General features: G+C 56.4%; 1 protein-coding gene across 1 annotated transcript; it reads left to right on the plus strand.

The window, feature by feature from the left end:
• The first annotated feature begins 325 nt into the window (after positions 1–325).
• P4HTM (prolyl 4-hydroxylase, transmembrane) lies at positions 326–15,060 on the plus strand. Its single transcript, XM_029243993.1, has 9 exons — positions 326–665; positions 930–1,011; positions 9,483–9,673; positions 10,533–10,629; positions 12,023–12,185; positions 12,745–12,930; positions 13,670–13,760; positions 13,966–14,089; positions 14,617–15,060. The coding sequence occupies exons 1-9, from the start codon at positions 336–338 to the stop codon at positions 14,835–14,837; spliced, it is 1,485 nt and encodes a 494-aa protein (XP_029099826.1). The 5' UTR covers positions 326–335; the 3' UTR covers positions 14,838–15,060.
• The last annotated feature ends 101 nt before the right edge of the window (positions 15,061–15,161 follow it).

Here is a 15,161-nt window from a genome sequence, read left to right on the forward strand (position 1 = left end):
GGGAAGTGCGTCTCAACCGGGGAACGGAGGAACTACCAGTGGGGTTTCCTGTAACTGTGCTGCTCTTGTCTGTATCTACATTTGGGGGGCGGCTTCTGCCCTGGGGAGTGTGCATCTCCTCCTAACGATAACCCAGCTCGGGAAGAGGAACTTCAGTGTGGGCCGGGGTTCAAGGAGCGGAGATCTTGAGTGCAGCGCGGGCGCGGGATCCCCAGGAACCCCCTGCTGGTGACCGCCGCGCGCGCTGGCTCGGCGGCGGTGGTTCTGGCTACGGCGCGGCGCGGCGCTGACAACCCCGCGGCCCCTCCCCTGGGTGCGCGCGCAACCTGGGCACCATGGCGGCGGCGGCAGGCCGGCGGCCTGAGGCTGTGAGTCCGCAGTGGGCGCCGCCCCAGCACGACCCGGCCGGGGCAGCGGCGGGACTAGGTGACTGTGAGGACACACCGGTCCGGCCGCTGTGCAAGCCTCGCGGCATCTGCTCGCGCGCTTACTTCCTGGTGCTGATGGTGTTCGTGCACCTGTACCTGGGCAACGTGCTGGCGCTGCTGCTCTTCGTACACTACAGCAACGGCGACGACAGCAGCGACCCCGGGCCCCAGCGCCGGGCCCAGGGCCCCGGGCCCGCGCCAACCTTGGCTCCCCTCACGCGGCTGGAGGGCATCAAGGTGAGGCCTCCGCCGCGGCGCGCTCCAGGCCCTGCACCGCCGAGCCCGAGACGGCCGGCAGTCAGCCCGGGGCTCCATGCTGCTCCCTGCGCCGTCCCGGCCTGCCGCGCGCACCCCCTCACTCGCCCGCCGCCGCCCACCGGGCCGGGGCGTCTTTTCCTTTCTCGCATGTAGGGGCCTGGCGCCCGAGCTGCCCGGCGCCCGAGCTGCCCGGCGCCCGAGCTGCCCGGCGCCCGAGCTGCCCGCTGTGCCGCTTTCCCTTAGGTGGGGTATGAGCGCAAGGTCCAGCTGGTCGCCGACAGGGATCACTTCATCCGAACCCTCAGCCTCAAGCCGCTGCTCTTCGGTAAGTTCGCTGGGCACCCCCAGGAAGGGTCAGGGGCTACGATTTGGTGGCTGCCTTGAGGCTCATTTGACCACGTGACTACTGTTTTGAAAATGGCTGCTTCAAAGTAGCCCTTTCTTTTCCACCCAGAGGTTGCCCCAAGTGAGGTACCCGCCCCCATCTCCAATATAGGGTGACAGGCTGACCTTTCCACACTCCCCTCTGTGACCCTTACTCTCTGCAGCTGATTCCATCACAGGGCTGAGCAATGTGATCTAGAAGCTAGTGTCTAAACATTTCATTGAAACTGTCTTTGGAGGCTCCCTGCCATGGTTAATTGTCACATTCTAGAATGGGGGGAGGGTCAGACAGACTGATAACCAGGTCCTAGCTGATCTCAGGACCTGTGAGGGGAAATTCCACTCCCAAAGTGGGTCTGATAAGCAGGCTGTCCAAATGTGGGTAAGCTGGTGCCGCCAAACCTGCCCCACAAGGGCACCAGCCTTTGCTACCAGCACTCTGGGATTCTTCTTAGGATGGAGTTTTGTGTTCAGCCATTACAGTAGGCAGAGCCTTCCAGGGTGACCTCATTTGGAACCAGCATCATAGCTCACATTTTCTGAGCTCTTGTTATGTGCTAGACTTATGTGATCATTCCATTTAATTCTCACAACCCCTCTATGAGATGTGTGTAGGTCCCACTGTCAGGCTAGTGGGTGAGAAAGTGAGGCACAGAGAGCCCCTGTTGCTTGGCCAGGCTCACACAGCTAGTTCAGGGTGAAGCTAGGATTAGAACAAGGCAGACTTTCTCTACAGCCTGCACTCTAAAGCCAACGTGCTAGTTGTGAAGACCTGAAGTCCTTCAAAGACTACCAGTACCAACAAGATGGGGGTCCCCAGACCCATGACCTTGCCCAAGATAGGTTTTCCCACCCCAGTCCTGGGTACCCAGCCTCAGTGACACACTTATCTGCAGACCTGAGGTGTTCCTGGCTGCTGGGGGATGGAAGGGGTAAGGGGCTTTCAGGAGGGGACTGGGAACCAAAGCAGAGCATCTGAGCGCATGCTGTTAACCCTAAGGCAGAGGGCCCTGGTTGGGGATTATGCCTAGACCTGTGAGAATGATTTCACATAGATTAGGATGTCAGTCTTGTTGTAGGGAAGGCACTAAAAGATTATTATTATTATTGCATAATGTTGAAGTCTGAGCAAAGCAGTAGTTCAGGTGCCGGGAATACAGAATTGGACAAAATAGGAAAACAAAAAACACCTGAAGCTGACAGTCGAATGAGGTTACAGACAAATAAACACGCATGGTGTGTCAGATGGTGATAATTGATCACAGACAAGTAAGGCAGAATTTCAACTGGGGTTGAAACTGAGTAAGGTGGTCAGGGTGGGCCTCGCTGAGAAGGATATTTGAGCACAGACCCGCAGGAGCTGTGGGATGAAGCCAGGTGGCTGTCAAGGAACAGGTGATCCAGGCAAGGGAACAACTCTCCCCATTACTACTCCACTGTTGTGAGACGGACACATTGAGGTGGGTGTACTTTCTCTCATCAGCCTTTTTGGACCCGTATATACTTAATTCAGATATATGTTAGGTTAAGCGAGCCATGAGGCATAACCCCTAACCCTAACCCCCTAACATGCAGCTTGTTGCGTCAAAGTCCTACAAAGCAGAGAATGAGAAACCCAGACCCGAAGTCACCAAGAGTACATTATGGGAAGCAGAAGAGATTTGACAAAAGGTAAACTGATTCTGGTTAAGCCATCAGATGGGTTTCTGTTTGTGCAGATAAATTACAAAGGGCATGATTAGGAGAACTGGGCAGTTGCAGCAAGACCTTCCTAATCGTTGTTCTCATTTCCTCCAAAACTCTTACACTACCTTTGAGTCTGTTGGTGAAAGATGTCCCAGGTTTTACTCAGAAAGTCCTGGGGCTTGCTGCTTGGTGAAATGAGGTGAGACAAATGAGGAAGAGGTCAGTGATTATAAGAAGTCCAGTTGTGAGACAGGCTAACCACAGGGGAGAGGGTGTCCAAGGAGGGGCAGTTCCTGAATGTGGTGTTGGATGAATCCAAAGAAGGAAGCCTCACTCCAAGGAGGGGCAGTGTCTCTGTTTTCTGTGCCTGCCTGTCCATCCACCTACTGTCGCCCTAAAGAGGCAGGCAGGGCCCAAGGAGAATGGGCCCGCTATGCCACCTTGCCCTACTGTGACCCACCATCAGGGACCCAAAATGCCAGGGCTCAAGGGGTAGGTGTTCAAGGTGTCAGCTGGGGCAAGGGGACTGGGTTTTACCCTAGGGTGCCTCCATCTCTGTGGAAGGGAACCCCACCACTTCACAGGGAAATCCGCACGTAACCTTCAGCCTCTCCCTTTGGGGGAAATTTCCTGTTTCCCACCTTTGTTCCTAGAGATATTTGGTAAGTGGGACCTGGGCCACAAAAGCCCCCCCCCCCCAAGTTCCTGGAGGATACCTGCTTGACTGTGGTAGGCATTTCCCAAGGATTTGGACCGTTGTCCTGTTCAGTTCAGAAGGGAGGTGTTCCAGTTCTGACTCACTGTCACCTCTCTAGGGACATTGCTTTCTCTCATGTGGCTCACTTCTCCCTCCACCTCACACTCATTCTGTATTTAAACAGCAGATCAGATCTCATCACTCCCTTCCTTAAAAGCCTCCATGATTTCCCATTCCACTTCTACGTCTCATTTGGTGCCCCAAGACCCTCTCATCTCTCAGACCTCATCTCCCACCACCCTTCCCTCACTCACCCCCTGTTGATTCTCAGACACCAAGCTCATTGCTGCCTTGGCGCCTTTTTTTTTTAATTAATTAATTTATTTTTGGCTGTGTTGGGTCTTCGTTGCTGCGTGTGGGCTTTCTCTAGTTGCGGTGAGCGGGGGCTACCCCTCAGGGTGCACGGGCTTCTCATTGCGGTGGCCTCTCGCTGTGGAACACGGGCTCTAGATGCATGGGTTTCAGTAGTTGCAGCACGCGGGCTCAGTCATTGTAGCTTGCAGGCTCTAGAGCGCAGGCTCAGTAGTTGTGGCACACGGGCCCAGTTGCTCCACGGCATGTGGAGTCCTCCCGGACCAGGGCTCGAACCCGTGTCCCCTGCATTGGCAGGCGGACTCTTAACCACTACGTCACCAGGGAAGTCCTGCCTTGGCGCCTTTATATGCACAGTTCCCTCCACCAGAAGGCTCAGACTTGGCTCTCACCGAGGGTGCCTTCCCCCGCATCAGGCCTCTGCTCAAACCTCGCCTCCTCAGAGACCTCTCTCCACCTCAGACTGGTCTCAAGAGGTTTCCAGGCTCTCTGTTGCATCAGCCTGCTCCGTTTTCTTCTCAGCGCTTAGCATCATTGGAAGCTATCTTCTGTATTTATTTGTTAATTGTGTCTTTGCCCCTAAAGGTTAGCTGCATGTGTGGGAGGCCTGATTTGATATGGCTGTGTGTCCAGCGGCCAGAGTCTACTGCTGACAATTATTGGCCAGCTGGATGGGTTTACTAGATACTCTCAGCCAGTCCAGCACCTGTCTTTGTGTGCAGAGTGGCCTCCACCATCACCCTGGGCAGGTACCTCCTTATTTGGCACCCTCTTCAAGAGCAGCAGGGGGCACTTCCAGTGGGCCAGCAAGAGTTTTAGTCCACTTTCTTAGCTATTTAAGGTAAATGAGTAATTGATACCAGTACACAAAACAATGTATGTTAAAACCATAACTGCTTTATTATAGGATTTCCAGACCTATTCTTTTTCAGCTTAAAAAAAACAATAAAGCAGTTACATAAGACCACTGTGCTCTCTTGACAGAAGCACAGAAGTAGGGAAAGAATTGTAGTATGCATATTAGTTCAGGTTTGTAAGCAGCTTAATGCAGTTTTCTGTATGAACCCCCCTGCTGTTCCACAGGCCCGCTGCTTGGCAGGATTGTGGACTCAGTAAAGGTCAGGAAGATATAATTGAGTCTGTCTGGGGCTTGACAAGCAGCATAGTGCCTGGGTGAGCATAGCCTGAGGCTTTGTGCCTGCCCTGAGGCTCAACTTGGGATGCTGGGGCTTGTGGGCAGGAGCAGGGCATCAGCCAGTCTGGCATCCCAGGTCTGGGAAGTTCAGAAAGGTAGTCTTGCCTGCCCAGCACACAAGGCTAGCTGACTTTTTCCAGGAGGAAGGACCACAGAAGTGGACTTCTGCCCTGCCTTGTGCTGGTCCTGGGTGAGCCTTGGAGTTACTCTGGACTTTGGTCTGCAAATATCCATGGAGGGCAGCAGAAAGAGGGTTTTATGTGTGTCCAGGGGAGCACATGGTCTGCGTGGCCACTGCAGAGGCTGTGGCTATAAAGTCCCAGGCTCTCCCCACCTGGGTTGACTCTATTCTGGGCACTGGTGATGATGCCACCTGCACATGGCCAGCTGCAGATTTCTGTGGCCCTGGCTCCAACCATAGGCCGTGGTTACCAGCAGACTGTGACCCTGCACCTCCCCACTCAGCACGTAGGTCCCAGCATACCTTCCGCACAGGAGGTTGTACACACACGTGGCATCCAGCTGTAGCCAGTGTCGCAGAGTAGGCGCCAGCTCCCCAGGGGGCAGTGGGCCCGCCTTCAGCACCTCTAGCTGTGAGTCCAGGTTGCAGTCTGAGGGTCTGGAGGATGACCCACTGCGCCAGGAGAGCCTAACCTTCACTGCTGAATGGGATCAGAGGGCTGAGGTGATGAGCCTGGCCCCTCTGAGTATCCCCATCTTCCCCTCCACCTGGTAAGCCAAACCCTCTTGTCTGATGTTCTGCTCTTGGAATCAGGGTCCTAGAGAAGGCCTGTCCTCCTGGGATGTTGTTTTTTTAGCAATTATTAAAGGAACTTATTTTTTAGTTCTAATCAGGCATAATATTTGGGTATCCCCTCTTTCTTTTGTCTTAGCACCAAGCCAGGAGTTGTAATGAACCCACTTGTAAGGGGGTGTAAGGGGTGCTGGGCACCAGAGGCTCACCAAAATCGCTAGCGCAGAGCATGTCCAGGACCTCCTTGGACGAGCTGGTGTCCTGCAACTCACAGTCCTGCAGCTGGCACGCGGCACTGCGGGGAAGAGCTGAGTGAGGCTCCCCCTGGACCCCGGGTGGAGGAGGGGAGCCATCAGCAGGGGTTTCTCCCACTTTCCCCTTGTTCTTTACCCTTTCTGAGATGGATGGCCGCTGTGGGTTGTCCCTCTTCTTTCCCACCAGAGAGACCCAGTTACCTGATCCCCGAGAGTTGTGATTTGAAAGGGTGGGGTGCAGCCTGTGGGGCTGAGAAAGGGTTAGACCAGCCTAGAAGCTGTGTAGAGACTCACGTGGGCGGCTCGGGCGGGAGCCGTTGGAGATGGCAGCCACACAGAGGCCGTGGCCGGCGGGGAAGCGTCCGCAGTGCAGGATGGCTGGCCAGGGGTAGCCATAGCAGGCCATGATGGGGGCGCAGCTGGTCTGCACGGCCTCGCACAGGCTTCGGCACGGGTAGATGACCCTGCAGGGCAGGGAAAGTGTCAGGGGCAGCGGGTACTCAGGACCAGGGTTCCTGGATTCCAAGCTGGGGCCTCTGTGTGCTCCTAGCTCTAGGCCTGGCCAGAAACTCCACGGTTGTTGGGCAACGACACCCTGGTCACCTAGCAACAGCCCTGCAGCTGGGCTTCTTGCTCCTTTGCTTGCTGAAATCTTAGCCCTCGGCCCTGGGTCTCCCAGCCCTTCTGTCTTGTATCCCCAGCCCCACCCCTGCCCTGGCCCAGGCTGCTTTCCACCTTTGCAGTGTATCTCCCCCTACAGCTCCGGTGGATGCCTAGTGCCTGGGAGAGGGCTGTGGGAGGGGCCCTGCACTCGGGGCCTTCACTCCCCATCTTGGAGGGAGAAAGCAGGGCCCTCCCTCTTGTCCTGAAAGGCCTGCAGGACACTGCAGTTTCTAGCCAGGACTGGGGTTGGCCAAGAGCAAAGGGGCCCAATCCTCAGTTTCTGAAAGAGCCCATTCTTGCTGCTATAGGCATGGTCACCCTGAGGCTCTAGGAAGGGCCCTGGCTCTGCAAAGAAGAAACTGAGGGAGCTGTTGTTCACGGGGTAGGTTAGGCTGGGGAAGAGGAATCAGCCTTGCAATCTCTGGACTCTGAGAGAAAAAGCCACCAGATGAGCCGTGGCTCCATCTCTGGCCAGGATCCTTTGGGCAGACAGAGTTGCCACACCTCACTGGAGAGGGGTTCTCAGCCCCTAGCCTAGAGCGGGCTGCTCACTTGCCCTACCTTGACATTTAAGAGCCCTTGTTGATTTGTGGATCCAGACCAAGGGTGCACACCATTGATAGTCCCCTGCCTATGTCTCCTGTGTCCCATGGGCATCTGCGCTCTCTGCCAGCAACACCCTGACAAAACAATCCTTCATCCTCCTGTCACTGATAGGTACACAGCAATGATTAGTGAAGAGCTTCCAGAGCAGGCCCTGGCTGAGGAGAGGCCCCCACCCTTACCTGGGAGCCCCTGCCCTACCTGTCGAGGCACACCGAGGCAAAGAGGGAGCAGAGGAAGAGGTGCACATCAGGGTCGCACTCCCTGGCCAGCAGGGGCAACCAGCTGACTGACTGCTGGATGGCCTCGGCTGCTGTGTCATGGTCCAGCAAGTGGGGTAGCCGCATCTCTGTGTAGCCAATGTCGTGGCACAGCGCCATGGCTTGGGGAATGGCCATGCACCGCGTGGGGCCCCAGGGAGCCCCTGCCCCACCGTCACCCAACAGCACCACCAGTGCCACCAGCCGCCACAGCCCTTGATCCATCACCTGCTTTCTCTGCCTTGGTCTCAGTGCACTGAGGTTGGGGGCTTTATAAGGGCTATACCCACACCCCAGGAGCCAATGTTTGCCCAGCTTCCATGTGCTCAGACCCACCTGGTTAGGCCCCAGTGTTCTGACCTGGGCTGTTTACATTTGAATAGCACATGGCAGGGGGCTGTATAGAGGGTGGCATCTCCTTTGGGCCTGTGAATGACTGGCACCTAATAAACTGAAGAAACCTGGGCCTGTGTTTTCTTTTTCTGGTTCACTTTTCTTGTTTGTTTATCTTTTTAAATGATCAGGAGGTGACTGGTGATTAGCAATTTGATCCCCCAGTGGATGGCTCATACCCTTTCTGGGTTTGACAGGTTGAGGGGATCAGGCAGGCCGGAGGTGGGGGTGGGGTGGGGTGGCTTTTTCCTGTCCTCAGTGTCATCACATCTGGGTCACCTACCTATGGAAGCTGAATCTGGCTGTGAGCCTGGGTTCTGGAGTACGACAGCCTGTGGGGCCCTGGCCAAGTTGCTGATGTCTCTGTGCTTGGGGGATCCTCAGGGAGGAAGGGTGAATTAATGGGGCCTGTTTTCTAGGACGAGTATACGGATTACGGGGTTGATGACATGCTTAGGACAGGACACAGAGTCTGTGCTCCCTAAGTGTGATCTGCTGTGATTACTATTAAAAACTGCTCCAATCCTGGCTCCGAGTGGCCATTTCCCTTCCTCTTGGCAATGACTGGAACTTCATGCTGAGAGAATAACCCAGAAAAGTGGCAGACCACTCTGCAGGAGTTCTGAAGGATCACAGTGGCGGCATGGCCCTTCCTCCAGTCAGTTCCTGTGTGGGCCTCTTGTGCCCTGTCAAAGGAAGTCCTCTCTCCCAGGAACAAGAGAATGAAGCAAGGCCCAGGCTCCAGCCCTGGAAGTGCCTGGAGTCGCTGGGATGTGGGCTCGCCAGGTGTGAGCTTCGCGTTCCAGCTCCACTGAGCTGCTTGTGGAGCTGGTGTGGGGTCATCCAGCCACTGGAGCTAAGCCCCAGGCCCGACTGGCCTTTACTTGGGCTTAGAGGCATGGAGTAGGCGTTCAGTGTACATTTGTTCCCAAAGCAAAGGACACTGGGGCATCTTCTCAGAGCATCTGCTAAAAACCTGAGTGACCCCCACTGACCTCCCAGCGCTGGGCAACTCAGTAGTGGACGGATGACCAGCACCCACTTGTGCAAGAGAATGGAGGGCAAGACCTAGAATGCTGGATGTATTCACTTTGTTTTTATTTGAACAATGCTGAAAAGCAATAATGAAAGCAAAAACCTGCCAACATTCCCCCCGCCCTTTTAAAATATATACCCAGTAAGGAGTGGAGGTCACCCCTCCACCCCTCAGGTCCACCCTCTGGCCTTTGGTCCCACTCCAAGGTGGGTTAGCCCATCCCCAGCTTTGCTCTGGCTCACCTCCCAGGACTCCCCTGGAAATTGTGTGCTCTCAGCATCAAAAAGAGAGGCCCCATGTTCCAAACGCTGGCTAACCTTTGCAGGACAACTTGACCTTGGGGTCACGGTCTACAGCAGATGTGAAGTCCTCCTGACTTGGTGACCAGCAGGGGACAGGGACTACCCCAAGAACCCTGCAGAGAGGAAGGTACTTATTTGGTGCATCAGCGTCCTGGCCCCGTTCTTGGCCTCACCCCCCACCCCACCTCTTCTGGCAGAAATCCCTGGCTTCTTGAGTGATGAGGAGTGTCGGCTCATCATCCACCTGGCACAGATGAAGGGGTTACAACGCAGCCAGATCCTGCCCACCGAAGAGTATGAGGAAGCAATGGGCACAATGCAAATCAGCCAGCTGGACCTCTTCCAGCTGCTGGACCAAAACCATGATGGTCGCCTGCAGCTCCATGAGGTTGGGATCCTGGGGCCTGGAGTAGGCACCAGGGTGGGAATGCCCAAAATTGTTTCTGGTGGCCAGGTCACTTGTACTGCTCGGCCCTGGCCCCAAGAGTCAGATGCCACCTCAGATCAACTTGGGCATGCCCAGGGTCCACTTTCCCTCCTAGAGAGCCCCTTGCTGCCCTGGGAACCCCAGAGGATGGCAGGAGAATCTACCTGGAGGTGATGGCATTTATTGCCACAGTTCCCAGGTGGTGTGCTGTCTGTGGTCTGGATTCCTTGCTGCTGTTGCTGGGAACCCCACAGAATTCATGGTGGATGGGGTGGCAGCTCAGAGGAAGCCAGAAGTCTGCATCTCTCTCTGCATGCCCCTCACACCCAGGCTTCTGAGAGAGGTCTTGGTGGGGTGCAGGGTCCCTTGCCTATATAGAGTGCCTCACCGGGCCCGATCTTCCTAAGGGGCCTGGTGGTCGTTCACTGGCCAGGCCTCCCCATGGTGCCTCTTCCCTTTTCGCACCCAGGCCCTGGCCTCCCCCACCTCACCTGGGGTATCTGGGTGGGACACAGGCCTGTCCTTTGCTCTGCCTCCAATAGGCTGACAGTGTTCCCCATGGAAGCCACAGTCCCACCAGGGCTGAGAATGGTCATGGCCCACAGGTCTTTTGACTGTCTTCTGGCTTCCTCCCCAGATGCCTCTAGACCTCTCTGCCTACCCTCACTTCAGCTCAGGGACCTTGGGCTCTGTCCTTCGTCCTCACCCATGCCCTATCACCTGAACCCTCAGCCCTACAGAAGGAACTAGGCAGCTGTCTGTGCTCTGGTGACTCTCCATCACTGGGGCCACCCCACTGAGGCACCATTTTGTGCTTTAGGTCCTGGCCCAGACTCGCCTGGGAAATGGACGGTGGATGACTCCAGAGAACATTCAGGAGATGTACTCTGCGATCAAGGCTGACCCTGATGGTGATGGTGAGCTCATACCTTGCCACAGTTCTGTCGCTGTGAGCCTCCTGCCCCCCAAGCCAGGTAGCCTCTATGCCCAGCTTCTAGAGTAGCCAGAGATGAGGAGGTGAGGATCCAGCCTTGCCCTTACCCCTGGGAAGTAGGCAGTAGCTAGACTCTCCCATTCCCTTTGGTGACAGTCTAGAGGGCAGTTCTTGGAGGCTCTTTTGACCTCACCAGGCAGCATCTGGGGTACAGGAGGTATGGTTGCTGGCTGGCAGAGGGCAGAGTGGTATAGCGGGAGCAAAGGAACAGTGAGGTCAGCTTGGCATCTGCCTCTCTCCAGCCAGGCACACGGTCTTGCCCTAGCAGTCGGCCTCTCTGGTCTAACCAAGGTCCCCCTTGCCTTCCTCTTGCCCACCTGGAGTCATGCTAACTGTTTGGGGTCATGTGGGCAGGAGTGCTGTCCTGTAAGCACCCTCGCCTTTGGTAATAACCCCCAGGAAGTTTCTGAGGTGTAGTCATTACCCTCATGTCCAAATTCTGGACCAGTTGAGGAAATAGGACTTGGAAGAATGGCTTTGTGGCTGGTGAACCCACAGTGAAGAATCTGACTGGGACCTGTGGCTGGAGGGGCATCATGCTGCTACTGCCCCTATGTGCAGAGCTCGTGACAGACTCACAGCCCTCGAGTGCCCCCACCCTCAGAGAAATCTGGGCCGAAGCATGGAAGTGTGTCAGTTGGGTCAGCCAGGATAACATGTAGCAAAGACACCAGCTATTCTTCCAGAACCCTAAGAGGATACAGCCCAGCTTTGTGGGTTGAGCAGGAACAGGGGAGAGTGTTCTCATTTGGGAGAGTGGCCTGGCTTTCTCTGCTGAGGTAGACTGGTTTACCCAGCGGGCAGGACTGGCCAGGTGTATTCCACTCAGGATGAGACCCAAGGTCACAAAGGAACTCCTGGGGACCGATCCCAGCTTACACCCTACAGTGTGGAAGGCCCTGGACAAAACCCAACACTGAATGCTCTCTTTCTTCGCCCTCTACAGGACCAGAGAGTGGCCACCATGCTCTACAGAGCCAGGCTGGAGGGCCAAGGGCAGTCCTTGGCCTAGTGTCCTGGCCATATGGCTTAAGCTTCCTTTGGAGACCCTGCTCTCTGGCCAGTCTAATGGGGGTTGGGCTTCATCCTTTTGGGGGCAAAATCAGGGCTTAAACTGAGGAAATGAGCTTCTTTGGGTCTTCCCGTAGGGCCTAATGTGACAGAGGCCAATTTCATCTGACCTGAGTCCAGGTTGAGGGACAGGTGCACATGGCCCCCCCGTGCCTGAGGCCAGGGGTAGGTAGGAAGGTGCAGCCTCCCCACTATGCCCTCCCCACATGGGCTTGGTGGGCATTAATGATGGGTGCCCTGTGCAGGAGTGCTGAGCCGGCAGGAGTTCTCCAACATGGACCTTCGCGACTTTCACAAGTATATGAGGAGCCACAAGGCAGAGTCCAGCCAGCTGGTGCGGAACAGCCACCACACGTGGCTCTACCAGGGCGAAGGTGCCCACCACGTTATGCGCGCCATCCGCCAGAGGTGAGCACCTGAGGCTGTCCTCCCTGGTGCAGGGCCCCCATAGAAGTCCTTAGCTGGGACTGAGAAAACGGAATTGATTAACCAACTCAGGATTAAGTTCCACTTGTTAGACCAGGATTGGGACTCATTAGGGCACAATTAACAAAAGCAAATTAGCCCTGATTGTGGGAAACAGTAGACATTTGGGATTAGAAACAGAGTGAATGTTTGTTTTCTGCTAATTAGAGAAGTGATCTCTTATCTCTGTCCACAGGACCCCCTGCCCCTGAGCAGCCAGGGGTTTTAGATAAACAGCCTCCTTCCTGGAGGGAGTGTCTCCCCCTCCCCCAACTTAATGAAGATTTCATCTTTCCCACCCAGTGATGTCTCTGGCATCCAGGGAGAAGGGCTCATCATGAGTAACCCCTTCCTGCTCTTACAGGGCCAGTCTGGGGTGGCTTAAGGAGCTTCCAGGGGAAATAGGGGCAGAGCTTGTGGCAGGCCCAGGGTCCACCTTGCCAGCTCCCTCAGGGTGCCACCTGGCATGGGGCTGCCTAGCTGAATGCCTGCTGCCCACCAGGGTACTGCGCCTCACCCGCCTGTCACCTGAGATCGTGGAGCTCAGCGAGCCGCTGCAGGTCGTGCGGTATGGCGAGGGAGGCCACTACCATGCCCATGTGGACAGCGGGCCTGTGTACCCAGAGACCATCTGCTCCCATACCAAGCTGGTAGCCAATGAGTCTGTACCCTTCGAGACCTCCTGCCGGCAAGTACCTCCCACCTGAGGGCTGTCTTCAACTCCCAGACCAGGCACTCCGATGACACAAGCACAGCCCTGCCCTGTGGGCTTGCCCCTTGGTATGGGGCCAGGAGAGTGCTGGGCCATCCTGGTCGAGGATACCCCCACCTCTCCCCTCAGGTTGTTTACCAAGTGGCCCAAAAGGGGTGGTCATCTTGTCTCAGTGGCCAGACTGAGGTACCCACAGACACTGAAAGCTGCCCCCAGAGCTCTCAGGCAAGGGGCAAGTTTGGACCCCTGATTCTTTCCGCTCCCTCCCTGGTTATTGATCCTGCTGGCACTGCTGGAGACCTCAGCTTCTCCCTTTGAAGCTATGCCCCCCTCCCCTGCCAGGGTATGGTGGCAGGTCTCTCCTCTTCATGTGGCTGCTCTGGCTCAGCCCCTTCTAGTCACAACCAGCCCTCTGCATGATCTTGCTGCTTCTGCTAGCCTACCTTTCCCAGCTGGCCCTTGGTCAGGGCCATGTAATTTAGCTAATTGCACCTGTGATCTTGGCCATAAAAAACATTGTGACTGACAGAAAGAGACTGGGTTTGTGGGAAGAAGAATGGGCTAGGGACATCTCGGTACTGACCTGCCCTGTTGTCACTGATCCCAGCCTGCCCCTCTGGCCCTTGGGGACCTGGGCAGCTTATCCTGCCCACAGGTAAGCCCCTGGGAAGCATCCACAGCTGGGAACCTGCTCAACAGTCCCCCTGCCTTACAGCTACATGACAGTGCTGTTTTATTTGAACAACGTCACCGGTGGGGGCGAGACTGTCTTTCCTGTAGCAGACAACAGAACCTATGATGAAATGGTAAGGGCCAACCGGGCTGTTACTCTGGTGGGATGGCAGGGCCTTGGGCAAACAGTACATACACCCCCAGACCTGGGATGAGGCCTAAACAGTCCCCTGGGGACATCTGACTGGTTTCCCTCTGGCCACCTTTGACTGGCTGTCCTTAGGCTCCTGGCCATACAGTCAGGGCAGCTTGAAAACCCCACCACTCTGCTGCCCACAGAGTCTGATTCAGGATGATGTTGACCTCCGTGACACTCGGAGGCACTGTGACAAGGGGAACCTGCGTGTCAAGCCCCGCCAGGGCACAGCAGTCTTCTGGTACAACTACCTGCCTGATGGGCAAGGTGAGGACCTGTGGCCAGGCCAGGGCTGCCTTGAGGGAAGCTTCCCTTTACCCAGCCCTGGTTGCCACCCTGGTGAGCTGTTTCTGGCTGCCCTTCAAATGTTTTTTTGCCCCTAGTGCCTCCCAAAGACCATCCTCAGTGACTTCAGCAGCCTGCACCTGTGCAGCCTCCTGGGCTTTCTGGAACCCTGTCATTCCTTGATGCCCTAGCCTTACAGCTGACTGGGGCGGGGGACACGTGCACCTTAGTAGCCCAGACTGGGAAGGGCTGTGGACAGGCCGGGCAGCAAGAAAGCTGATTTCAGAGAGCCAGTGGTGTTGATAAGGCATTCGCTAGAGAAAGATGCTGAGCCCCCAAGGAGGCCTTGTGGCCAGATGTTTGCCACTGAAGGTGTGCACAGCTGGGCCTACCCTTGCCATGCACTTGGGCAATATGAGGCCAAGCTCAGGTCAGCCCACAAGCTCAGCTCAGTCCAGCCTAGATTCCCTCTGGTCCCCTCCCTTGCTCACACCATCCTCCTCTCCTAGGTTGGGTGGGCGACGTGGACGACTACTCGCTGCACGGGGGCTGCCTGGTCACGCGTGGCACTAAGTGGATCGCCAACAACTGGATCAACGTGGACCCCAGCCGGGCGCGGCAGGCACTGTTCCAGCAGGAGATGGCGCGCCTGGCCCGCGAAAGTGGCGCCGACTCGCAGCCGGAGTGGGCCCTGGACCGGGCCTACCGCGACACTCGCGTGGAACTCTGAGGGGAGTGTCCATCGCGGTCCCCAGCCGCAGGTCGCCTGCTGCCCGAGGTTGGGGGCCCTACCCCTGTCCAGCTGCAGGCCAAAGGCCTGGCCGATGTCTTGCCCCATCCCCACCTCCAGCCGCGATTAGGGCACAGTTCCTATTTCCATGTTATTTATTGTGTACAGCCCCGTGCTTCCCCAACAAATAAAACTACGCGGCTTGGAGCTGCAGGGCCGAGAACCTCGGAACAGGCTGTACGCATAATGGGCGGGGCGGGGCGCCGCGGCCGGGTGCATGCTGCGACGTCACGTGAGGGGGAGGGCGATTCGGCCCCGCCAATC

The sequence above is a fragment of the Monodon monoceros genome, unplaced genomic scaffold (genome assembly GCF_005190385.1).
Source record: "Monodon monoceros isolate NGI ecotype Baffin Bay Population unplaced genomic scaffold, NGI_Narwhal_1 Super_Scaffold_3, whole genome shotgun sequence".
In the NCBI taxonomy this organism is placed as follows: Eukaryota; Metazoa; Chordata; class Mammalia; order Artiodactyla; family Monodontidae; genus Monodon; species Monodon monoceros.